Source organism: Pelophylax lessonae (genome assembly GCF_965119305.1).
Source record: "Pelophylax lessonae genome assembly, chromosome: 8".
Taxonomy (NCBI): domain Eukaryota; kingdom Metazoa; phylum Chordata; class Amphibia; order Anura; family Ranidae; genus Pelophylax; species Pelophylax lessonae.
The window spans coordinates 121,347,428-121,373,417 of record NC_138775.1 but is presented as its reverse complement, the minus strand read 5'-3'; the positions used below and the strand labels follow the sequence as shown (position 1 = coordinate 121,373,417).

At 46.3% G+C, this 25,990-nt stretch overlaps 1 protein-coding gene across 1 annotated transcript in view; it reads right to left on the bottom strand.

Moving 5' to 3' along the window:
• Positions 1 to 25,990, bottom strand: part of NOL8 (nucleolar protein 8) — a 559,501-nt gene that overhangs the window by 456,918 nt on the left and 76,593 nt on the right. The window contains exons 4-5 of the mRNA XM_082265109.1: positions 15,481 to 15,631; positions 6,388 to 6,456 (exon numbers count right to left, since the gene is read on the bottom strand). Of these exons, the coding sequence (XP_082121235.1) occupies positions 6,388 to 6,456; positions 15,481 to 15,631 (220 nt within the window). The remainder of the gene's footprint in view (positions 1 to 6,387; positions 6,457 to 15,480; positions 15,632 to 25,990) is intronic.

Genomic DNA, 25,990 nt, shown 5'->3' with positions numbered 1-25,990 from the left:
TTCCAAGGCATGTATCGGTAGGGAGGATTCCTCCTCCAACCAAGTGCCCTGGGCAGACAAATTTGCCCAGAACGCCACCCCAGCCCGACAGGCTGGCGTCCGTGGTGAGCACCTTCCATAACGGCCGGAAGGATTCCCCTTCCGCAGAGCCGGAGACTGGAGTCACCACAGAGGGTCCGCTCTGACCCAGTGACTCAAAGATATCCTCCTGTCCAAGGACTGAGGATGCCTGTCCCACCTGGCTAGGATCTCCGCTAGCAGAGATCGCGTGTGGAACCGTGCAAACGGTATCGCCTCGAAGGCTGACACCATCAATCCTAGGGACCGCATGCAGGCCCTGAGAGATGAGGATTCGTTGTCCCTGAGGGACCGGAGCTCGTTCAGCAGAGTCCGAAGCATGTCCTCCGGCAGGAAAAATCTCGCATGGGCGGAGTCCAGGACCATTCCCAGAGAAGGGAGACGAACAGAAGGGAGCCATGTCGACTTCTGAAAGTTGACGACCCACCCGAACTCCTGGAGCGTCTGAACCGTGGTTGACAGATCGCGCAACAGAGTTAAACCGGTACTCAACCTTAACAGGAGATCGTCCAGATATCCAAGGATTGCGATCCCCTGCGCCCGCAACAGGGCCAGAACAGGAGCCAAAGCTTTGGTAAACACCCTTGGAGCCGAAGCGAGACCGAAAGGCAACGCCACGAACTGATAGCCGACTCGGAGGTACCTCTGATGACCCTCGAATATAAGGATGCGTAGAAACGCATCCTTGAGGCCGATTAAAGCCAGGAATCTCCCAGGCTCAGATAGGCCCCCACCGATCAGAGGGATTCCATACGGAATTATTGAACCCGCACAAAGCGGTTTAGCAACTTTAGGTCCAGAATCGGACGCACCTTGCCCTCCTTTCAGGGCACCGTGAACAGATTTGAGTCCAAACCCCCGAAAACCTGTCCCGATGTGACACCGGGACGATCACCCCCTGGGCGAGGAGATCTGGAGCCGCCCGTTGAAGATTGTGAAAACGATCAGGGGTCAATGAAGATTTGAGGGAAAGAATGTCTGCTGGGCGCGATCGAAATTCAATCTCGTACCCCAACCGAATGAGTTCCTGAACCCATCTGTCCTGAATGGCGGACGGGAATGCCGTGCCAGAGTGGGCGGCTAAAGACATGCCTGCCCAAGGCTTCCATCAGGCCACCAGAGGCCTTGAAGGATTCACCCTTGTCATGTGCCTTAAAGCCAGGAAAGGACCCCTGATTAGGATTAAAGGAAGGGCCCCGCTTAATGCGGAAAAACTTACCCTTGGACACATGGGATAGCAGACTGCTTTACCACCAGTGACCCCCTTCACCAACTCATCCAGGGAGTCCCCAAAAAGGCGAATCCCTGCATAAGGGATGTCAGACACCAACTTACTGGAAGTCTGGTCGCCGACCAGCTCTACAGCCACACAAGGCGACGGATTCTCACTGCGACAGCAGATAAGCGGAAGGCTAAAGGGGCCTCATCCAAGGCCGCCTCACACAGGCATAAAAAATCACCTCAACAATTTGGTCCACCATCTCCAAAGTAGCAGGAGGGGCGGAATCAGCCACAAGGGTGCGTCTGAGCACCTTAGTCCACTCCACCACAGCCTGAGAGACCATTACTGAGGCGAACACGGCTTCAGCAAGGAACCTGCCACCACATAGGAGTGGCGGGCAAGAGATTCCACCCGCCTATCCGCCGGGTCTCTAAGCACCGGATAAGCCTCCATGGGCGTCAGAGTGGCTTTGTGTAATCTGGATACCGTGTGGTCCACCGTAGGGGCAACAATCCAGTGCAAATTAGTTGGAGACGCAAAGGCAAAGGTATGGAAACCGCTCAGGTACCACAAAGGACTGCTTTAAATTGCGCCATTGTTCGTTCACCGTTTCGTGAAACTCAGCGGGACAGGGAAATACCTGAGCCGCTTTCTGGGTTCTGCGGGTCCCACAAGATGACCGCTTACCCGGCGGATGGGGCTCATCCTCTAAGTGTAACGCAACCTGAACAGCACTAATAAGTGCAGACAGAGCAGCTCGCTCTTTGGTCGACCCAGCGGGGAAACCATCCCCCACACTCCACCTCCCCTTCTGAATGAGAGGACTTAGGGGGCCACACAGTCCGAGGCAACCACATCTAGTTCAGAATCAGAAGACAGACAGTCTGGGCCGTGTACTAGCGGTCCGCACAGACATCAACAGATCCACTTAGACGACAAGGTCGCAAGTGCACAGTAAGGGAGCCTATGTCAGAGGATTCAGGCGTACCTGAACCCTCCACCAGCGCTGGGGGGAACATGCTGCCCTGGGACTCCGAAAACCTACTTAAAAAATTCTTTGGCGGTGGCCCTTTAAATTACCGTCAGTGGCGGATCCCGCCGCAAAGAGGACCAGCATGTGCCGCTAAATCCAAAGTAATATAGCTGCCAGCAAAGCATGACCCAGAAAAAACAGCATAGAAAAGCCCCCCAGAAGCGTAGCTGTACTATACCAGCTCCCAGCACGATCCGACTGAAGAAAGGAAGTGATGTCACGTCGCTAGAGGCCCAACAGTTGCCTGATCTAACCAAAAATGGCCGCCAATAGAAGTGATGGGGAGGCTTCGGGAAAATGGCCGCCGAGCCCTGCACAAAACAGTGCCACACGTAAGATGGCGCCCGAAGAGCGCGAATTACACTAGAAAATGGTTGCTGACTGCCCTTAACTGAAGCCAGAGCCGACTGCCCACATTCAAAATGGCGGCCTGCGATTTTACAGCGCGGCGGCCCCCAATAACCATGTCTGTCCCCCAAAGTGACACACACTCCCAAGGGGGCTCAGGGACCCCCGCACACCCCCCACAGTGCGGTATGACCGCAGATAGCGCCCCAGCAGGGACCGTGAGGGAGACACAGGGACCACACGGACAGACATGAGGGGGATCACACAGACTCTACACAGACTGCCATCCCCAGGAGAGAAGGCCCCACACACACACCCCCAGCATACAATGTCACAGACAGAGGGGGTAGAATGGTACTCACCAATCCATGTGATTTTGTTGGTGCCACTCTGCTACAAGAAGCCTCTCACCCCGGGTGGTGGGGGTGCCGTCAGCCAAACAGGATGTTTGCCACACGCGGCGTATCCTAGAGAAGTGGCCACTTCGCAGGCTTTGTCCCTGAGGGACAGGTCGTTTGCGAGGCCAGGGCGTACGCATAGCCTGCTAAACGCTCGATGGCGGGCTGGGATTCCGTAAGGCTCTAGTACAACCAGTCCGACTCCCAGCTCCGCAAACGCTGTAGTCATCCGAAGTCTGACTAACTAAGCGCAGGAACAAATAAAAAGCTATCAGTGTAAAAAAAAAAAAAAAAAAAACACTTAGCCGAAAATAAAATTAAAGGAAAAATAGAGAAAAGGCTGAGACTGTAGCCCCAGCACAGGGAAGTCTGCCTACTCCTATCTAGGCAAAAGACAAACTGAATTGGGAATGAGGCTAGCCAGGGGTATTGGACCAGAGGGACAGTCCCCTGTAGGTGTGTCTATGCAAAGTTGTGTTTTTAACAAAATCTTCTGCCTAGCTTACTCCTGTGGATAAGAGGTCAATACCCATTGGTGAAGACTACGAGGGGCGGCGACTGTCAGAGGACGCAAGAGAAATCATATTTTCGCTTTTGTTCATTGGCAGACACAGCTCTCCACTATTCAGAACCATAGGGACATCCCTAAGTAGTGCCAAACATGAGGGGTGGGACAACAAAAAGTCCCAAGGCTAAAACTAATAGCCAACCAGGTAAAACAGGAGCTCAACAAAAAACTGTAGCCACCCTAAATAATACACCCCAAAGAGGAAACAAGTAATCTTAACTACAGCCTGCAAAACTTTGAGGCCAAAATGAAGCCCAAAGGAAGCCCAAGTAGGTAAGGCAACACATTGTCTTCTTTCAAAAAGACGGACACGGGCGAAGAACCACCTTATCTTACCTTACCACCAAGAAGGGGTACGACAAGATAATGCCGCTAGCTCCGACACCCAGTGAGCAGAGGTGAAAGCAACCAAACAGGCTACCTTCTGGGACAGCGTGAGCAAGGGAATCTCCTGAACATTATCAAAGGGAGAACTTAAACACCAAGTTCTGATCCCAAGGCTGTAAAGGAGACTGCACCGGTGGAGTCAACTGTCGAACGCCTTGAATAAAGGTACACACCAGGGATGGCTGAAAGAAGACCCCCACTCAAGTACTGGCCGGCATTCAAGGCCAATTTCTGCTCAACACCACATTGAAGAAAGGTCAAAATCCAAACCACCCAAAAAGAGCAAGGGTGAACGTCAATTGACTCACACCACGAAATGTGCACTTTCCATTTACAATGGTACATCTTCCTAGAGTTAAAATTATCTAGCCTTCAGCAGTGTCAGAATCACCGACCCAGGCAAACCACTATCACTCAGCACCTGGCTTTCAACTGCCAGGCTGTCAAAGCCAGCGATGGCAAAGCAGGATGGAAGATCGGCCCTTGGGACAGCAGATTATCTCCAAAAGGCAACCTCCAAGGGACATCGGCGACCAATGGCAGCAGGTCGGTGCACCAAGCCCGCCGGGGCCACTAGAATGACCAAAATATCTTCGGCCTTGATCCTGCGTAAAAGCCACTGCAGAAGCTTGAGAGGAGAAAAAGCGTAGATCAGATGATACTGGCACCAACAGAGCCTCTGTGGCATCCCCCAGAGGATTCCGTGACCTTGCCTAAAATCTAGGTACCTTTCTGTTGAGCAAAGATGCACACAGATCCACCTCAGCAATGCCCCACTGAAGATATATCTGATGAAACTCATCTGGCGAAGGGACCACTCCCCTTAGTCCAAGGCCTGCCAACTGAGATAGTCTACCTGCCAGCTTTCCACTCCTGGAATATGTATGGCAGAGAGGGCCAGAACGAAGCATTCTGCCCACTGGAGGATACCGGCATCCAGGGCTGCCAATACATCCTTTGTTCCGCCCTGATAATTGACATAGGCCACCGCCTTGACCTTGTCTGACAAACTGTACCAGTAGCGCCCAGAGACCATCCGTCCAGTGATCCAGGCACAGCCGGATCGCCTGAAGTTTCAAGACCTTGATCGGTAATCTGGACTCTTCCAGCGTCCAAAGAACCTGAGCAAAGCTTAGTCCCAGGACACTGCCCCACCCAGACAGTCTGGCATCTGTGGTGACCACTGCCCAATACAAGGGGAGAAAGGATTTGCTGAAGATCCGGGGGAACTAAACCAGCAACTAGGGATCCCCTCGTTTCCTGGCATAACCGGATCTGAATGTCCAAGGACCTCGAACACTCGTCCCATTTTACCAAGATCTCCCTTGGGAGGGACCTTGTATGGAACTGTTCAAACTGAACTGCCTCAAAAAGGTAGATACCATCAAGCCCAGCACCTGCATGCAAGTCTGGAGGGAGGACCATCTGCTGTACAGCAGTAGATGAATTGCAGCATGCAACTTCTGGAGGCTGTCCAGAGGAAGGAACACTCTGGCTAGAGCTGAATCCAGAGTCAGACCCAGATATTCAAATTTTCCAGATGAAATCAGAGTAGACCTCTGGTAGTTCAGAGGCCAACCGAACCCTTTTAGGGTCTGTATAATGATCCCTACATCGGCCATCAGGGCAGCAAAGGACCCCACTCACAAAAGGCGGTCATCCAGGGAGCCCAGTACCACAATCCCCCGCTGACGTAGCAATGCCAGAACCTGGGCCAATACTATGTAAAGACCGGAGGAGCGATCCAAGGGTAACGCCATGAACTGGCAATGCTCCTCTTCCACAGCAAAACAGAGGAAGCTCTAGTGTTGTGGAAACATTCGAATGTGCAGGGAAGCAGCCTCAGCTAATCAAATGGCACAGAAGAGCTGTAATTTGCCTTGTCTGTACTGTGTGATCATTGTGACCAATTACAGAGATTAGCACAATTGTACACAACGCATGACTATGAATGGAAGTCATCTATTTTGTACAATTGTCATGTGTACAATGCTTTACAGGCTAAGAAAAAAAAATATTAAATGCAACATTTATTTTACCTGCATAAAAATGTGAATCTATTAGGTCTTATTAAAAAAGTGAACTTCTCCTTTAATTAATCATTCATTCATTATTAAAAAAGTGAACTTCTCCTTTAATTAATCATTCATTCATTAAATGATATTGAGGATGGAAAGCCAAAAGTATGATATTTTTAGTAGCTTCACTCTATAAAAGCAAAAAGGTTACTGTAAACTTTCTCCATTTTGTGCAAGCTCAATATTCCTATTCTTCAAAACATCACCCACTAAAATTCAGTAAATAATCTGCACCTGGCCAAAAAGAAAATTTCAGTTTGATAAGAAAAGGATATTTTGCTTTGCTTTTTTCCATTTAGGTGTAAAACAGGTAGGACTCTTCCAAACTTGCTCACCACCCAATTCTAAAACAAGAAGAAAAAAAAACAACACATAATGAACGGCAATGCACCAGAAAAATCACAGTTTCTAGATATTGTATAGACAAAAAAATACTTGAATCAGAAACAAAAGAACCACATCAGCAAAGAACTTTCATTAAGTGTGAATTTCTGTAAAACCACATAATGCAAGACTTTTGTTATGACAAAGTTACGCGTCGCTGTGAAATCCACAAGGTTTACATAAACACCATGCATAATTCTGCTTGTAAAGACTTCAAGTGGCTGTAAAGTCCCCAGAGAAATCCTATAATCTGCTCCGTTACAGGTTAATATATGTGCAGTGTGTATACTGGTTTAAAATTATTGTGCAAAATACCTTATTTACAGCACCGCTGGGTGCTCACATGACCTCCCATCGCTCTCCTGGCTGATGTCAGTGGGGAATCTCAGCCCCTCCCGCTGTAGTGCTTGAAGTGGGGGAAGGAGAAGTCAGGCAGGTCACGTGAGCGCCAGCGCTCTCCTTCCCCACTTCAAGCACTACAGCGGGATGGGATGAGATTTCCCACTGACATAAGCTGGGAGGAGAGGAGGAAAGCGGGGGGAGGTCACGTGTGTAAATAAGGCTCTGTAAATAAGGTATTTTGCATAATAATTTTAAGCAAAGACCTTTTGACTTGCTTGTAAATTCCATATATTCAAGAGCAAAGAGGATATAGGCAGGATTATTGATAGATAGTTATAAGCTGGTACCTTCAGGTGACTGGACACTGGCAAAGCTTTGCTAGGGACATTCTTAGGAGCTTTTTTTTTTTTTTAAACCAGCAATGCAGAAACAAGCGTTGAGGCTGGCCTGTGTCCTGTGTACTGTAACCCAAGATAGAGATTTTGATTTAACTGTAAATTTCATCTTACCTTATTCATACAGCAAGCTGGATATTCACAGACCCTGAGACATCACCAAGCAGTGAATAAGAAGGCTGAGTAACAAGGCAAGCAAAACTGTTCCAACAGGCCAAAACAAGGGTCAACAGACCCAACTCGGTGTGCTGATACAAGAACTTTGTGGCTGACGGTTGCATCTGCAGAAGCTAGGATGTCCGCCTGGTAGAAGTTGGAGAAGGTATGAACTGAAGACCAGGTGGCGGCCTTGCAAAACTGGGAACCAAAGGCTTGTTGTCGTAACGGCCGAGGACGATCTAGCGGAGTGAGCACAGAAGAGTTCTGGAGAAGTCTTATCAATTAGAGGGAAAGCTCTTGAGAGTAATTGCCTTACCTAATTAGCGATAGTGGATTTTGAAACAGGATGACCTTTGTGAGGTCCTGATGGCAAGATAAAGAGAATTCATCTGTTACAGAAACTGCGGCCTTCAAATAAACTCTGACAACCTCCAGTCAAAGGAGAGCAATCTTTGTGGTGCTTGGGAGTAGGGAACAAAGTGGTAAAAACTAGATCTTCAGTAGGGTGGAAGTTAGATATCACCTAATGCAGAAAAGGTAGGTCTTGGTCACAAGGTTACTTTGTCTTTGTGAACAGGAATGGTTCTCTAAAAGAGGTGGCGGCTAGCTCAGAGAAAAAAAAATGGCCGCTGGACTACAAACATGGCCGCCAAAGCCGGTAATACAGAGACCACGGCAAAATAGCGGTACCACGCGCCGCTGCACGGAACCCTGGACCCCAAAGAACAGTTCACAGACCCCTGTAGGGGACCCCCACAGCACCCAGGTACAGACACCCCCCTACAGGGGGCCGCCAGCGGTATCACCCACCGCTCCTCCAGCCCAGCACCATGCAGCCCTCTACCCAATTTCACCCAAAAGGGACAGGGGACAGATGATGGCACCAACTTAGGGGTACCCCGCAAATGGAGAAGGGGGAAGCATAAGGGGGAGGAAGGACACAGGAGGGGCCTACCATCCCCCAGAGGGGCCTGCGACCACCCCAGCAGTTCCGCAGGAAAGGAGGGGGGACACTACTCACTATACCACGGTCACCAGGCGGGCGCCACTCCCAGCAGTCCACCGCACCATTTTGGAATGGAGATGCAGCGGCCTGAGGTACGCTGCAACTTTGGTCATGACTATTGTCGTGACCAGGGCTATGCGACCTCGCGATGTGTTTCACTCGCCAGTCAGACCCCGTCCAGTGGGGCTATGTCGCAGCCAACCTAGCGCAGAGCTAATAGTTGGGTCACGCTCGAAGGCCAGACTAGGAAGACTAAGGATCTAGGATATCCAGTGCGTCACCCAGACGGACTGTTGATTGTAGTTCACACAGGAACAAAAATAATAAAGAAAAAGTAAAACATTCCATTTAAAAATAGGAAAAAATGCCAGGACTCCAGTTCCCAGCAGAGTCAGGTGCCTACTCCTGACTAGGCAGAAAAAAATGGAGTCCTACAGCAGGAAGTGAAGGTATACCCTCTGGGACTGCCCTAGGGGCATAACCAAAAAGGTTTCCCCCTAGTTCTATTTCTAGAGAGCAAGAGCATAATACCCAATGGTCTGAAGAATTGAAGCTGTGTGTCAGTGAATGAAAGAAATAAAGGTTTTTACAAGAGAAAATGAAAGCAGGGGGTTTTTGGAACAAAATAGATCCGATTAAAACCTGTCCATTAACTGTGCTTAAGGCCAGATCCTGGTCAAGTCTCAAATAAGAATATAAAATATAAGGAGGCCAGAATGTGAGGCACAAAGGATTCTCTGCGATTGAAGTGCATGTCTTTACACCAGGCAGAAAAAAAATTTCCAGGTATGACCGCAAATTTTTCTGAAAGTTGCAGTTCTGGCTTCATGGTAATGACCGAATCAGAGCCATCCCTGAGCCTCAAGACTTGGGTTTCAGGACTAATGTGTTATCTAAACAAATAAAATGACATGAAAAAAATTAGGACAATGGTGAAACAGATAAAAAGAGATACATACAAAATGTAGATGTATCAAAAAATCTACAAAAACAACATAAAAAATTGTGCAAAAAAAAAAACACAAACTTGCACCAATGTGAATGTAACAGTAGTGAAAAAATGAAAAAAATAATCAATCACTTGAGTGCCAACATTTCTCCATACAGAGGACTCAGATGATATCTCTGGTAAGTCTGGGGTGTGCATGATCCCCTCCAGTCCCACGTGGATTCAGCATATCCATCCATGGATTGTCGGATCTATAGGGATCCCACTGTCTGTTGGGACAAGCTTATGCTTTACATCTTCCAAGCTTTGAGATTGTGCACCTCTGGTAAGCAGCCACCCATTCTCGTTTGATCATGTTGGTGTCGGTGCAGCACTTTGCATTATCTGCGGTGGAATTTTTGTATTTTATTCAAGAAATCGTTATCTGGACACTATCCATTTATTTTTTAAGTGGCTATGTCATGGTTATGGAATTTTTTCACAAGGGACTTTATTTTTATAATTTTTTTCACTACTGTTACATTCACATTGGTGCACGTTTTGTTTTCTTTTGCACAATTTGTGTGTTATTTCTCATGCATTTTTGTAGATTTTTGGATACATATTTTATGGACATTTTGTATGTATCCCTTTTTATCTGTTTCACCATTGTCATAATTTTTATGTCATTTTATTTATTTAGATAGCACACTAGTCCGGTTTCACAATTATATTTTTTCTCCCAGGGTTCAGGGAGTTCTAGTAGCACATCCTTTTCACCTTTTAAGACCTGGGTTTCAACAGCCATAATGTTAAAGCCAGTGACAGAGGAAGGATGAAAGAGGGCCCTGATAGAAAAGGTATGGCCTGTTTGGAAGAGGTCAAGGATTGTCTCCGAGAAGTTTGAGTATGTCTGTGCACCTAATTCTCCAGGACCAACTTTGGTAAGAATCACCAGTTTCTTCTCTTGCTCCATTTTGCAGAGAGAGTTGAGGCACAATTCACACTGCAAGAAAAGCATATATTAACTGGAATGAGGTTGGCTGGCTACAAACTGGAGTAACTTCTTGTTGTGCATATCTGGAGTTCCCCATTTCTGGCATGGGAAACTGAATATATACATGGCATTCCCACTGTCCACTCTTGAGATGTTTACAGCAGAGAGGGCTAGGTGGTATCTCTATGTTAATACTTTCTCCCATTAAAAAAAGTTTGCTCAACTCCCAGTACCCCCTTGGTGGTAGATACAAGCTATAGCTGTGGCAGTGTCTGATTGTACCCTGACTGACCCTGAAGAAATGCAGTATTGCGATTCAAAGCTAGCTTTATCACTTTGAGTGCCAGTATGCCGATAGGGAGCTTGGCTTCTTTGGGTTACCCTGTTCCCTGAACTGTTAAGCCTGTGAGGCTGATGTATGTTATCACCCTCCATGCATGTTGTAGAAATTACTTACAAATTGTCAAGGCTGGAATGGAAATCCACTAAGCTAGCGAGTTCCCTGCTAAGAGATGCATAGGAACGTGTTTGTTACAGGCAAACAAGATGCATTGGAGAGTTCTTGAATGGAATTGAGTGAAGGCTATGCAAATGAGGTTACCACGAGGCACAGAACTCTAAGAGAATCTAACTGAGGAATGTCTTGATCTTAAAATCTGAGCATGAGATCTCATAGAATTTTCATTTCTGGAAGAAAGACTTTGGTCTGGGTTGCTTCCAAAATGAGATCAAAGTATTTTAGGTGAAGAAGTTGGACAGCAGACTTCTGAAAGATGATTATCCAGTATATATGCGGCGAGCGGACGGCAAACGGTTAAAAATGTTGCTAAAGAATATTATTTATCAAGTTGTGGAGTACAATTCTGTTTTAAGAGGGCCAGAGAGGAAATAACCAACCTTGCAGGTTCCATGTGAAAAATTGGAAAAATTAAGGCATTTGTTTATGCATTTTAAGTCCAGGATAGGACAAATAACCCTGTTGAGTTTTGGCACCATGAAAAGATTTGAAGCGGTCTTCCAGAAGAACAGAACAACTACTCTCTGGGACAAGAGGGGGATGTATGGCATAAACAAAAAAAAAAAAAAAAAAGGAGTGCGGCAGAGAGTAGAGTCTGCAAGTGCTATGCCATAGTTAGATCCTGAAAGAAAGGGTAATGATCCACCAGCAGAATCTTAGCACAATTAGCTTCAAACAAATTTCAGCAAAAGCAGATTGCAGAGTTGGGCCTGCAAGAGTAAACAGTGCCTTTAAAAGCATCCCAAATGTTCTGTCAGCAGAATCATTAACTAAAAAGGACATCTTCTGTAAGAACTGTAAGATGTCAGATGACAGGATCTACAACTGAAACAGACCACATTTTAGTAAACTTTTTCCTACTGGGTATAGTCCAGCAATGATTCTTGGTGGGGTGAAAACTTTTCAGGATTAACCATTGTCAAATTTTTTTCTAAATTCCAAAAGCTTTTCCACACAAAATTGGCAAGTTAAGAGAATCATTAAGCGCCACTGGGATATTCTTAAACTTTTCTCAGACAAATCCTCCCAGATAAAAGTAATTTTCAGGAGGACCTCGAATCCGAGGGATAAAATTGCACCAAATCTCATTAATCCCACACAAAAGGTTGAATTCTTGGCCAACATGAAGGCATTTATCCATGCAATAAGTGCGTCATCAGTGGGAAAAGGCATAAGAAGCAGAAAAATTCACCTCCACCACAGCAGGTAGACAATATGAGATTGATAAGTTTATTTCTTGTGATTCTACCCATGTTGTGTCCCTTTGAGAATGTACCTGCAGTAAGCAGAATGTGGGTAGAACCACAAGACATTTAAGGGATAGGCTGAGAAAGCATGTCTAGAATATCAGACCTGGGAATAAACACCATAGTCTTCATCACACTTTATAAAGTACCATACCAGAAACCCCAAGGAGTTGAAATTTGTTGGTATTGCTAAAACAAAAAGTACAATGAAAGGGTTGTAATAAACGAGAGGTATCAAAGTTAGACGTTTGATAGATACATGAATTACGCTGTCATTCCCCTTAAGGACATAATATTGGGTGGGATATTAACAGTTTTATAGATTAAAAAAAAATAGGTATGTTTGTCCTTCTCTTTACCATTGTCTGGTTCAAGATTTATATACTTGCTGTATTATTTGGTTAATTTTTACACATTCTCCGTTTCATATATTTTTGTAATTTTATGTATGGTAATCATTTTTATATTCGTCTTTCTGTTGCATACTAGTGGCGGATCATCACTGCTCACGATGTCTTATTTTATATACTTTTGATTTGGCTGTTTTCTTTTTGTTTACAACTCATTTTTGTTGGTTATAGGAGAATTTCCTGGGCAGGATATATACTCTTTCCTGCATTGGAGGACACCGCCATTCTAATCTTCCCGCTGGTTGTTCCAGTCAGTAATTTTAGTTACTTCCGAGTCTCCAACAAAGTGGCGCCTTGGTCACATCCTGTGCCACGGAATTTAATCAAAATGGTGGCTGAGACATGTCCTGTTCCCCATCATAGGCAAAATGGCAGACGGATCATTTCCGGTTTCTAATTTTTCTGCAATTAGAGCAGTTTTTGAGCAGCAATATAAACCAGTTTGATGTCTGACACTAGAGGACCCCTTGAGAAGGTATATTGAACGAAACGCTTCGGGAGGAGTAACTAGTGCTGACGTCACGTCTGATACTGGGTCGGCAGTGGCACCCATTGGAAATTTTTTTTTTTTTATTTGTTTTATTTTTGCTTTTATTATACCTTAAAGTCCAATAAATACTACACTATGGGAGACTTTATCTGGCTCTCGGTGAGCTTCATTTATCTTGACAGACTTTGCATGTTACAACATACAGTACAGACCAAAAGTTTGGACACACCTTCTCATTCAAAGAGTTTTCTTTATTTTCATGACTATGAAAATTGTAGAGTCACACTTCAAGGAGGTAGTCACCTGAAATGGTTTTCACTTCACAGGTGTGCCCTGTCAGGTTTAAGAAGTGTGATTTCTTGCCTTATAAATGGGGTTGGGACCATCAGTTGTGTTGTGCAGAAGTCAGGTGGATACACAGCTGATAGTTCTACTGAATAGACTGTTCGACTTTGTATTATGGCAAGAAAAAAGCAGCTAAGTACAGGAAAACGAGTGGCCATCATTACTTTAAGAAATGATGGTCAGTCAGTCCGAAAAATTGGGAAAACTTTGAAAGTGTCCCCAAGTGCAGTCACAAAAACTATCAAGCGCTACAAAGAAACTGGCTCACATGCGGACCGCCCCAGGAAAGGAAGACCAAGAGTCACCTCTGCTGCAGGGGATAAGTTCATTCGAGTCACCGGCCTCAGAAATCGCAGGTTAACAGCAGCTCAGATTAGAGACCAGGTCAATGGCACACGGAGTTCTAGCAGCAGACACATCTCTAGAACAACTGTTAAGAGGAGACTGTGTGAATCAGGCCTTCATGGTAGAATATCTGCTAGGAAACCACTGCTAAAGAAAGGCAACAAGCATAAGAGACTTATTTGGGCTAAAGAACACAAGGAATGGACATTAGACCAGTGGAAATCTGTGCTTTGGTCTGATGAGTCCAAATTTGAGATCTTTGGTTCCAACCACCATGTCTTTGTGCGACGCAGAAAAGGTGAACGGATGGACTCTACATGCCTGGTTCCCACCGTGAAGCATGGAGGAGGAGGTGTGATGGTGTGGGGGTGCTTTGCTGGTGACACTGTTGGGGATTTATTCAAAATTGAAGGCATACTGAACCAGCATGGCTACCACAGCATGCTATTCCATCCGGTTTGCGTTTAGTTGGACCATCATTTATTTTTCAACAGGACAATGACCCCAAACACACCTCCAGGCTGTGTAAGGCCTATTTGACCAAGAAGGAGAGTGATGGGGTGCTGCGCCAGATGACCTGGCCTCCACAGTCACCGGACCTGAACCCAATGGTAATGATTAAACCAAATGGTAATGATTAAGCGATCTGTAGAATCGTGAAACGCGTTTACCTGTCCCATGTCTATGTGAAGCACTGTATGTATTCTATTATACGGGGGATTAAATACTTCTTTCTTCAACTTCTGAGTGTGGTCACATTTTCTTTGAATTGTAAGATTGATGTTCACATTTTCACATTACTACAGGCGCATAATTTTGCTCCCTCGCAGATGCACAGGGGTGTCATTATTTCTTAATGGTACCCCCACGCATTGGCAAACGCAGTGTGTTTTCGGTGCAGCACGATCATATTAAAAAAAAAAAAAGAAGAAGAAAGAAGGAAAGGAGGGTCTGGGAGTTTTTTCCCCATGTTTCTGTGGGTAAGGAAGTCCACTGAAATGAATAGACTTGCCTACAGGCAGCCGCAGAGATGTGAACCAAGGGCTCATTCACACGAGAGGTTGGGGGGTGGCAAAACCAAGCAGCTGAGACATTTTTACCACCCAACTGCTCCCCCTTTAGCTGAGGTGGCAAACAGCCAGGGAAGTACACATGCTGTGGCCACTGTTGGAAGTATACCTCCAGGTGAATGAGACTGACCCACAAACACGTGCATTACAAAAGGTTGTGGCACGGTGATGCTGCATTTAGAGGCTTAAAACAGGCAGTGAGGTGGCATCATAATGGCTCTTTACTACTTGTTAGATACCTCTGAAACGCTATCCGAGCATGGAGTCCTTGCCGCTATTATGAATGAGCCCTAAAAAGGCATACATACACAGCCTTTTAAAAAAACACAGTAATGTACCTGTACTTTCACAGAGTATTGCTGTACGGTAAGGGGAAGAGCTCAGGACTGAGTAATCTATCAATGACGCAGTTTTAGGGCCTACTGGTCAATCCCCACGTCCGAGTCCTGTCACACGATGTCACTGCTCCAGCTAGTATATGACAACAGGTATTTCAGTGGCAGCTGCAACAGGGAATGAACTCGTGGTGGGATCTCTGCAGGAGTTAACAATGAGTGGTGAAGGGTCCTTCACACAGACACTGTCACTTTGCCCTAAATGCACAAAGTCAAAGAATTTCTATCTGGATAATATCAGCTGGAAAAAGATCATTTGTAGCAGTTACTGTAATTATTACACAATTAAACTGCTGTTAGTTTAGTTTGCAAACTGTATTAACAGGATGATTACTTGCCTTGTGGTTTGGCACTTCAGTGCCTGGTACAGCAGATTTCATCAGGAAATCCGTGACTCCAACTTCCTCTAAAGACAGCACTATGTCATTTTGTAAACATGGTGCATTGGCTTGTTCCTTCTCCTTGGCTTCTTGTCTTTCTTTGGAAAGCCTGGATAAACCAAAAAAGACCAAAAACGATTGTGCTTATTCAGTAAATCAGTGATAAATTCTATAACCTGTGACAAGTCAGATTTTAGTAAGATCAAGAGCTTATTTATCATCAGTTACTAAATATGTCAAAACCTTGCACATTGCCTATATACTGAAATAGGCATGGTAAAAGGAAATTCATGAAAGAATATAAAAGAAAACTTGTCCAATACAAACTTACACTACCCCAGGTGGATCTCGTTTCTATATTAAGCCATTCATTTTGTCTTGGAACTCAATTTCCAATTACGTTTCAAAATGGCAGCAATCCTTTTTTGCACAACCCGGTCTTAAATAAATGTTCCAATTTAATTAAAAGTTAGCTTAAAAAGTGCTAGTGCGGGGAGTGCGCATGTCCGGCAGCCCAGCATGGACGCTTGATCCAGGAGCTCCGTCCCGCTCCGGCATTTAAGTGCTCGATACATCAGCTACACGGCACCCCCAGCAACATCGAGGCACCCGCTGTGCCCCCGAACCTTCCGGGCACCCCCGCTATGTCAGGGGCTTTGGTCAGACGGAATCTGGAGCGGTCTTTGACCCCGGACCTCCCGCGGCCTACATACGCCATGATGGCGGCGTCCACACCTCCACCCGGACCTCGCGGCGGGAACGCGGACTCGGAGGATATAGCGGACCCTCCAGCGACCCCACAACTATCCAGGGACCATCTGGCTCACCCCATGAGTACCTCTCCCGCCCCCCCATGCTCCCCGCCCTCCACGGAGTCCTATATAGGCCGCACCTTGGAAGACCTTCTCCCCTCCCCTATGGCGGACATTTCATCCAGCCCAGGCCTCATACCTGGCCTGCAATTAGAAGACCCCACTTGCCCCTCTAATATGCAAGGAATGATGGCTATATTCTCTAAAATGCTGGCTAGGGGAGTCTCCCACACGGCTGCACAGATTACATCCACTATTTAGGGGGATTTGCAAAATTTGGGGACCCGCATAGAAGCGATCGAACAGAAAGCTGAGCATACTATTGCCAGAACCAACCAGAACACAGCTAGAATACAGGACATTCAGGACCAACTTGAGACGGCGTTATCTAAGATTGATGATTTGGAGAATAGATCCCGTCGTTACAACTTTAGGATCCGGGGGCTCCTGGAATCCATCACGGATGTCACGGCTGCAGTGCAGTCCTTTATATCTGGTTTGATTCCTGGCATTTTTGCAAACCGTCTCGAATTGGACCGTGCCCACAGGTCTCTGCAACCCCCTCGCAAGGATGGCCTCCCCAGGGACATTATTGTTAAGCCCCACTACTACTCAGTGAAAGAGGAAATTATGAAACTCTCCAGGTCTTCACCCCAACTCACCGCCATGGGACATTCGATTCAAATATTTGCGGACATTTCACCGTTCACTATCCAACGGAGACGATCCCTCAAGCCCCTTCTCACAGTCCTCACGCAGAAGAACATTAAGTACTGGTGGTCGTTCCCCTTCCGCCTTAGCTTCTCATTCCACCAGAAAACCTATGGCTTTTCTTCCATGGCAGATGGCGAGAAATTGCTCCTCCATTTGGGCATTCTTTCTCAAGACGCACCACTCCCTGCGTCACAGAGACCTTCGTTCTCCAAGCGCCCCACACCATCTAGCCCCTTGGTCCCCCTGTGGCAAAAGCAGCAACACAAGCGGTCTAAGGAATCCAGACCTCCCTGAGACTCCCTCATCGTGGTTCCATGTGCCTTACTCTCCTTTTTTTTCTTCCCCCGCTGGGAAGATCTGCCCTTCTTACCATGCCGCCCCCCCGTTTTTGGCTGGCTGGTCCTACTGACAGTTTTTCTTTTTGCGATTTATGGATGTGACTTGTTGTCACGGTTTAGTAATTTGGTTACTGTGAATGCATCAGTATGGTTTTTTCTTTGGTCTTCACTAATGGTTGTTTTTTTACATGTGCCTTCCCCTTCCCCCCTCTTTTTCCTCCTCTCCCCCTTCTTTTTCTCCCCTCTCTCCCCTCTTGTCCTAGGTCGGCGAACTACTGGGATCCTCCGGCTCTGGCTCCACTCCACAGGCCCTCCTCAGGCCTCTCCTTCCAGAAGCCCTTCATCCGAGTGGCCCATCCATTGTTTCTATGGCCTCCTCTGACCTTCGAGCTCCACCGCTAAGATTGGCTTTCCATAACGTCCAGGGTCTCAATTCCCCACTCAAGAGGCGTAAGTTATTTCAATATTACCACACCTCACACTGGCATTTTGTTCCTGCAGGAAACCCACTTTCCTCCCTCATACAACCCCTCCTTTGTGCATGCCAAGTACCCGCTGTTCTATTTGGCGAACTCTGACTCTAAAACTAGGGGGGGTAGCCATTTTTTTTTTTTATCGGGTAGGGTGAAGTTCTCCCCCACCAAGACAGTCTGCGACCCTAATGGGCGCTATCTTCTCCTGATCGGTGACATCGCAGGGCAGACATTTACATTTATTTCTTATTATGCTCCTAACAAGTGACAAGCTAAATTTTTCTCCGCTTTGGCCGACCTGATCTCCCAGCACGCAGTGGGATCCTTGATCCTGGGGGGTGATTCCAATTTAGCATTTGACCGCAGCCTGGATAAATCCAGACCTGAGTCTTCTCCTTACAAACAGCCCCCTAGACAGAGCCTTAGGGTCGCCAAGACGATTTCCTCCATAAGCCTTGTTGACATTTGGCGGGAACTACACCCAACCTCTAAGGACTACACCCATTACTCTGCTCCTCATCGCACTTATGCTCGGATCGACCATATCTACGTCCCCGCTCCTTTTATCCCCAATGCGTTCAAATCCGAAATTTGCGATACCCCTTTATCTGATCATTCCGTAGTTTCAATCTCATTCCTTATACCGTCTCACACTAGTTCTCCGTCATACTGGAAACTAAATGAATCGCTTCTATCCAACCCAGTACACTGCACGATGATCGATAACAGGATTAAAGAATATTTCCTGATGAACGATGTGGATGATATCTCCCCGGTCTCCCTTTGGGCGGCCCATAAGGCCGTTACCTGGGGTCATATTCAATTGGCGTCCAAACTCAAGCGTGAACGGCGGCTTGATCTGCTTAACCTCGAACACTCCTTCCAGTCCTTGCGCAAAAGTCATAAACGGAATCCCACAGCGGACTCTTTACGTCTTCTTGATGAAGCCAGGCTGGCCCTGAATATGGCTCTTACTACGGCTGCGGAGAAGCATCTGCGCTGGACCGGAGCCTGCTTTTATGCGGAACGTGACAAAATAGGTTCTCGCCTGGCCTCCAAACTGACCCCTAGGGCCCGAGATTAGACTTCCGACTGGAGTTTTGTCTCAAAATCCTGCCCCAGTTATGGCGGCTTTCCAGAAATTCTTCTCCGGGTTGTACGACAAGGGTTCGGACGCCCCAGGGGGCGACCGAAAGTTTCCTGGATGCGAGCCCTCTCCCTACGCTCTCCTCACCCCATAGGAAGAGCCTAGAATACCCGATCTCTGAAGCAGAGGTTCGTGACGTCATTAAAAATTTGAAAACCTCCTCGGCCCCAGGCCCTGACGGTTTTTCGCCGATATATTACATAACGTTCTCTGATACCCTGGCCCCTCACTTAACGAAATTATTCAACTCTCTTACTTCCGGTGCTCCACTGTCCCCAGAACTTAATGCTGCTCTCATCTCGGTAATCCCCAAGCCCTCTAAGGATCCCAGCGATGTCTCCAATTATAGGCCTATTTCCCTTATCAACGATATTAAGATTCTTACTAAGCTCCTCACGAACAGACTGAACGCTTTTATCTCACAATATGTCCATAAAGGACCAAGCTGGGTTTATTCCTAGCAGACAGGGCACGGATCAAATCCGTCGTGCGGTTGATCTGATCACGGTCCTAGGCTCGGCCTGGGATGGTGGGCCTCCACAGAAAGGATTTCTCCTTTCCCTTGACATCCAAAAGGCCTTTGAAACGGTAGCATGGCCCTACATTTTTGGGGTGCTTGAGAGGTGGGGTTTTGGACCCCGCTTCACGAACATTCTACGATCCCTGTACTCCACTCCCTCGGCCAGGGTACGTCTTCATGGCTGCTACTCTGACTCCTTCCCTATAACCAGAGGCACCCGCCAAGGTTGTCCTCTCTCGCCACTGTTATTTGCGATAGCGATTGAATCGTTAGCGATTGCTCTTTGGCACAATAGCGACGTCTCAGGGGTACGCTGTGGGGACAGGGAAAAAATGCGCGTTGTTTGCGGACGACATGCTACTTTTTGTCACAAATCCTGTGATCTCCGTACCTGTTATACTTGATCAACTTAAAATCTTCGACGCTGCTTCGGGCCTTCAGGTCAACTTGTCAAAATCTTGGGCCATGACTGTCTCCCTCGATTTGTCGCAACTAGCCATCGCGCAAGCTACCTTCCCTTTCACCTGGGAAGCGGATTCTATCCCATACCTGGGAACTCAACTGACCCCCTCCATAACTTCTCTCTACTCTGCTAATTACCCCCCCCTGATCAAAAAACTTCGAGCTGACCTTTCTACCTGGTCCACACACTCACTGTCTTGGTTGGGGAGAATTCATGCTGTAAAGATGACACTGCTCCCCAGGATCCTGTATCTTTTCCGTTCGCTCCCGATCCCGGTTAACTCCGGGCATCTGGCGGAGCTCCAAAGGGCAGTCATCAAATTTATTTGGGGTTCTAGGGGTCATAGGTTCGCCAAATCTGTACTTTATCGCTCGAGGGAGAAGGGGGGACTAGTCCTCCCTAATCTCCGCTGGTACTACCAAGCGGCCCAGCTAGCCCAATTCTCAGCTATTTATAGACGCACAGCCAAACCGGACTGGGTCCACATAGAAAGACAAGCAACCCTCACCACACGCTGGATTTTCTGGCCTGGCGGCCCCCTAAAATTGGGCCCCCCCGATTCTTTCCCCTACACTGTCGCATTCCTTCTCTATCCATGACACCCTATCCAAACACCCCAATCTCATATCTCCCATGAAACCACTTACACACCTTTTTCACAACCCATATTTTCCCCCTGGTCTCAATATCAGAACCTTTGGCTGGTGGCTCAACAAGGGTCTTTTTCGAATCGGTCATTTCTTTAATTCTATGGGCCCTCTATCCTTCCCACATTGTGTCAGTTCCCTTAAAATGCCGTTGACAGAGAGGTTACGCCACACGCAGATTTCCCACTTTCTTCACTCAATTTGGCTTACGAAGCCTGACCCTCCCCAGGTCACCTCCTACGAGCGGTGGTGTTCTGAAGCTGGTGACCCTAAAGGGGGTATTATCCCTGATTTACAGTGCCCTCTCCGACATTAATGACAAACCAAAATATATGCTGGATTGGGAGAGGGACCTTGGAGTGGAGCTGGACGATTGGAGTACCTGATTTCACCGCGCCTTTAAAAGGTATTGTTAATGTTTCTTTGATTGAAGCCAATGTGAAGTTGCTCTCCCGCTGGTATTTGGTTCCTACACGTTTAGCTTGTATGTACCCAAAGTTTCTGGATCACCTGATAGACCAGTCTTCCCTAATAGCCCTACTCAATGGTAGGGTTTCTGGTATCTCTAAATTATCCCAAAAACTCTTTCATTTTATCCTTCTGGGGGCTAAACTTACCATAGCCAGGACGTGGAAGAAACCGCGCGTTTCGGTTAGAGAGGCCAAACTGAAAATATCCTGGATCATGTCCCAAGAGAAACTTTCTAGCATTCTTTCTAACCGAGTGGCCCAGTTTGAATCCACTTGGGAGCTATGGGCTAAATATGTTCACATTGATCTCTGATGCTAGCTATTTCGCGTCTGACCTAGGACCCTCTATTTTCTTTCTTTCCCTCCTCTTCCTTCCCTTCTTTTTCTACTCCTCTCTATTTTGCTATGGTATCAGCCTTGTACTCTGGACAGGGGCTCCGCCACTGGCTTCCCGCTCAGGGGGCGGATGTGTCGTCACCTTTTAGGGGCTTGTCCTCTGTTGCAGGTGGTCGGCTGGGGGGGTTCTGTCTGGACGGGTCTACTTCCCCTCACCTTGGCTTACATCCTCACTGTTTGCAGCGAGCTGCCGCTTCTAGAATTCCCCATCCCCTTTACTCCCTATTTGGCGTATGTTGGTACCCGCAAGGACAGATCTTGTTCTTTTTCACTCATGATTTTCATGGCAGCCTATGTAGTTTAAATGTTATCTGCTCCTGTTTTACCAGACTGTACTTTTGCACTGTTACGGATGTCTTTTTGTTACTGTATTTCTTTATATCTGAAAACTCAAAAACTATTGAAAGAAAAAAAAGTGCTAGTGCACTGGTACTTTGTGTGTTTTCAAAGCCCTCAATATTCATTAAACTTTTAAAAGTTTTTCCTAAAACTTGCTTACGTGGCTAAAGAATGGATGGGGATATTGCTTCATTTTTGGAGGTTTTGTCCACATAACCATATTGTTGGATAGAGGCTATGGATTTATGTATAGATTTAATGTATTACTGTGTAAAGATCCATTTGTGGTGCTTTTACACCTCCAGTGGATGTGGATAACCTAACCAAATAACAAAATGTTAAACAAAATAGATCAAATGCCTGGAAACACACACACTGTCCTTTATACTGGACATTAAAACTAGGCTGAATGGCATCTTGAATAAAGCAATCCTGCCTTAAAGTTTTTTTTTTTTTTTTTTAAAGGGGGGGGGGGCAAGGCTTGGAGCGGTGAGACATGTTTTGGCTCCCAGTCCCTGAGACTTCCACTGGGCTTCTACACCCCCTAAATCACCTCCAACCTACCACCAACCTCACAGATGGGCAAGCCTAAGGACCCTAAGACGACCAGAGGGGGCCATCCGGATGGGGATTTGGCCAGCTTTTTCAACCTGTTCTTTAGCTGCATCCCAGATGGCGAAGGCCCCGACTTCCCCAGCCCGGTCTGACTCTGCAGCCGACATGAAGGTGAGCTCACGTGGCCATTTTGCAAACCCACACTGCGCTTACCGGCTTACACGGCGGTTAAACAGCCGATCTCAAGCCTCCCTTTGTTCCGGGGATGGCTGGGACATGGATACTCAAATGTGCTCCCTGCACAATTACATTAGATCCCTACCAACTAAAATGGATTTTGAACATGGTGTTAAAACGCACAGAGAAGACCTACAGACAGGAGATCAATGATCTTAAGAGGGATCTGGGGGTCTGCATGGAGGACATTGAAAATACCGCTGACAGGTTATGTAATGCCTCAATCACAAGAAGAAACCCTGAATGCTCACACTGTTCTGCTCTAACAACTAATGTACCAGCAGGAGGATATTGAAAATAGGAATCGCCGTAACAATATACGCATAAGAGGGATCCCTGAATCTGTTGAGCCCCAAAACCTCACAGCTGCAGTTTTAGCCATCTTTAATCAACTACTACAGCAACTTAAGGATGCCCCAATACAGCTGGACAGGGTTCATAGAACATCAGGCCCGAGGAACCCCAATTCATCATATGTACGGGACACCCTATGTAGGGAACACTTCTACAAACAAAAGGAAGAGATCATGTGAGCAGCTAGTTCACAGGACTCTATCCTCTTTAATGATGTCCCTGTCGTGTTACTGCTGGATCTGTCCCACCAAACACGGACTTTGCAACGGGCACTGAAACCACTTACACAATTGCGTCAGGACAGACACCTCAAATAATGGGAGATTCCCCTTTCAAATCCGAGTACAAGGGAAAAACTGCCATCTTTCGCACATATGGCGATCTCCCCAACTTTCTTAGCACATTGGAACTGCCTCAAGTGTCCCTCTCGGACTGGCCTTTTTCACCGACCACCCCAAGTCTTCCTTTTGCTCCTCAGTGGCAGAAAAATGACAAGAAGAGTTCTAGATCAGTGGTTCTCAACTCCAGTCCTCAGGACCCACTAACAGACCAGATTTTAAGTAATACCTTGCAGACTAGAGTACTGCAATCACTGAGCAGCAAATTATATCACCTGGGATGTATTTCACTTATCTTGCAAACCTGGCCTGTTCGTGGGTCCTGAGGACCGGAGTTGAGAACCACTGTTCTAGATCATCACAAAAGCCTCCAAATAATTGACATCCCAGTGATCTCTGATCCCCTTTTTATTCATGCATCGTATATGTACCTGCCTATTCTGTGTGCTAACCACCTTCCTTTTCCAGGTCAATGTTATAAATGTCTTCTCTGTTTTGGAGGTGTTTTACTCATGTTTTACCCACTTTAATAACTTAGCCCTGAGGCTGCTGGGGACCGGTGGTTGGACTGTCTGGACTGTGTGCCTTCAACGACACCCCCAATAGGCCTCGAAATGCACTGGTTAATGTTGTTTCTATTATATGTTTTTTTGCTTTTCATGTTTTTGAGCCTTACAGATTTGTTACCACTTAATGTTTTATGTTATACTTGTTTCAGATGGAGCCCCGATCTGCTACCTGAAGACACCTCCCCTTATCACATTTGGGATACAGGACTCCCAATTGATGGCTCCTTACTCTTCTCCTTCCTCCCTTCTTTCTGCCTCTTCTCCTACCAGCCACTCATGTAGTGACTAGGTCTTGAGCTTCCCCGCGATCTGCTGCATTTTCCTCTAAGAGGTTCCCTCCACATTATGTAACACATCCCCTACCCTGTTCATGTTCATGTAACATTTTCCTCCTTTAATTGTAGGTGCTTCAATATCCTGGAGAAAGGGGGGCCAAATCCTGTATCAAATCTCAGAATAAAATCTCTTACAGAAGACTAATTTTCGCACTGATGCCGTCACAGCAATACCCAATTGTTATGATCATTCCTTGCACCATAGTACCAACCCACAGGCTAAATCGAAGGGGGTGTCTATAGCTTTTCACCAATCTATTCACCCAGAGGTCTTAGACTCCTATATTGATCCCTCCAGACGCTTTTTATTTCTCAAACTCAAATATCAATCTTCTGTTTTTACAGTAGCTAACGTTTATGGAGCTAACCTAGAACAGGGGCGCTTCCTGGTGGCAGTCCTGGACACACTGATTTCCTTTGGCTGTCCTGGTCTCATACTGGGCAGTGACCTCAAAGTCCTGGTCTCATACTGGGCAGTGACCTCAATGTAGCCCTCTCCCCATCCGTGGACACATCCTCTGGTAAGTCCTCTGTTGCTCCCTCTGCTCTGGCCCATATTAAATCACTCTTGCACAATGTGAATTTAGTAAATGTCTGGCGTACACAACACCCTTCGGAATGGAATTACAGTTACTACTCAGTCACCAATAATTGCTACAGTCGCATCAACTACTTCTTTGTGTCTCGTTCACTTCTAGATGTTCCCCTACAGGCCTCCATTGGGAATCTCCTCTGGTCTGTCCATGCCCCTGTACATCTCTCTCTGGACCATGTCCCCAAGTCCAGTAGAGGTTTCTTTTTTTTTCAATCAATAGTTTTTATTAAGATTCAAATATAGATGAGCAACAAAAAAAAAAAAAACACATTAACAGAATGTGAAATAAGTAAAGAAAATGGCTACAACAAGGTAGAATATTATCCAAAAGTAGATGGTACAGTGTTCAAGAATCAATATAAACTTCATACAAGTGCATATACATTATGCATATAAATGTCAATACAGTTTGCATTGATGCAGAGAGAAGACGAGAGGCGTTGAACCACCCCGACTCAGAACCCCTAGGGGAACGTCACCAAGTCATGGATCGTTCCCACCTCCCGACCTCCCCAAGATCAACACAAATAAAGATGAGCTCAAAACAAGTGGAACTAAGCTAAGTAAAGGGTTAGATTATAAACTTCTAGTTTCAGGTGCCAAATAGGGCCACTCCGACCAAGCTTTTTGAAATTTGTGATGCGTTAAAGTATTGAAGGATAAGGCTTTTTCCAGTTCATAGTTCTCATTGACCAAGGTGATTGCCTCAGAGAGATTCAGAGTGTTGGTGGTTTTCTATTTTCGTAATATTAAAGTCCTAGCTGCCGAAAGGAGATGTACAATCATTTGTCTATATGTGAGTGGATATAATTCAATGTTTAGATTACGTAAAGCTAATTCAGGTTTGGGAGGCGTTAAGATTCCAGTGATGGAGGCCATACATTTGAAAATTGCTTTTCAAAAACTTGTAAGGGAGGGGCACTCCCAGAGGATGTGTTGTAGGGTACCAATTTTACCACATTCTCTCCAGCATAGTGGAGAGAGGGAAACATTAATTTTGGATAACCTATAGGGAGTGAAATACCACCTATTCACAATCTTAGTTATCATTTCCCAATGATTTGTGCAATGTGATAATTTGTGGGTAGAATTGATCGCTTGATTGATTTGCCATTGTTTTAGAGTGAAAGATTGGTTAAGCGTTTTCTCCCACTTCAGCATGTGTT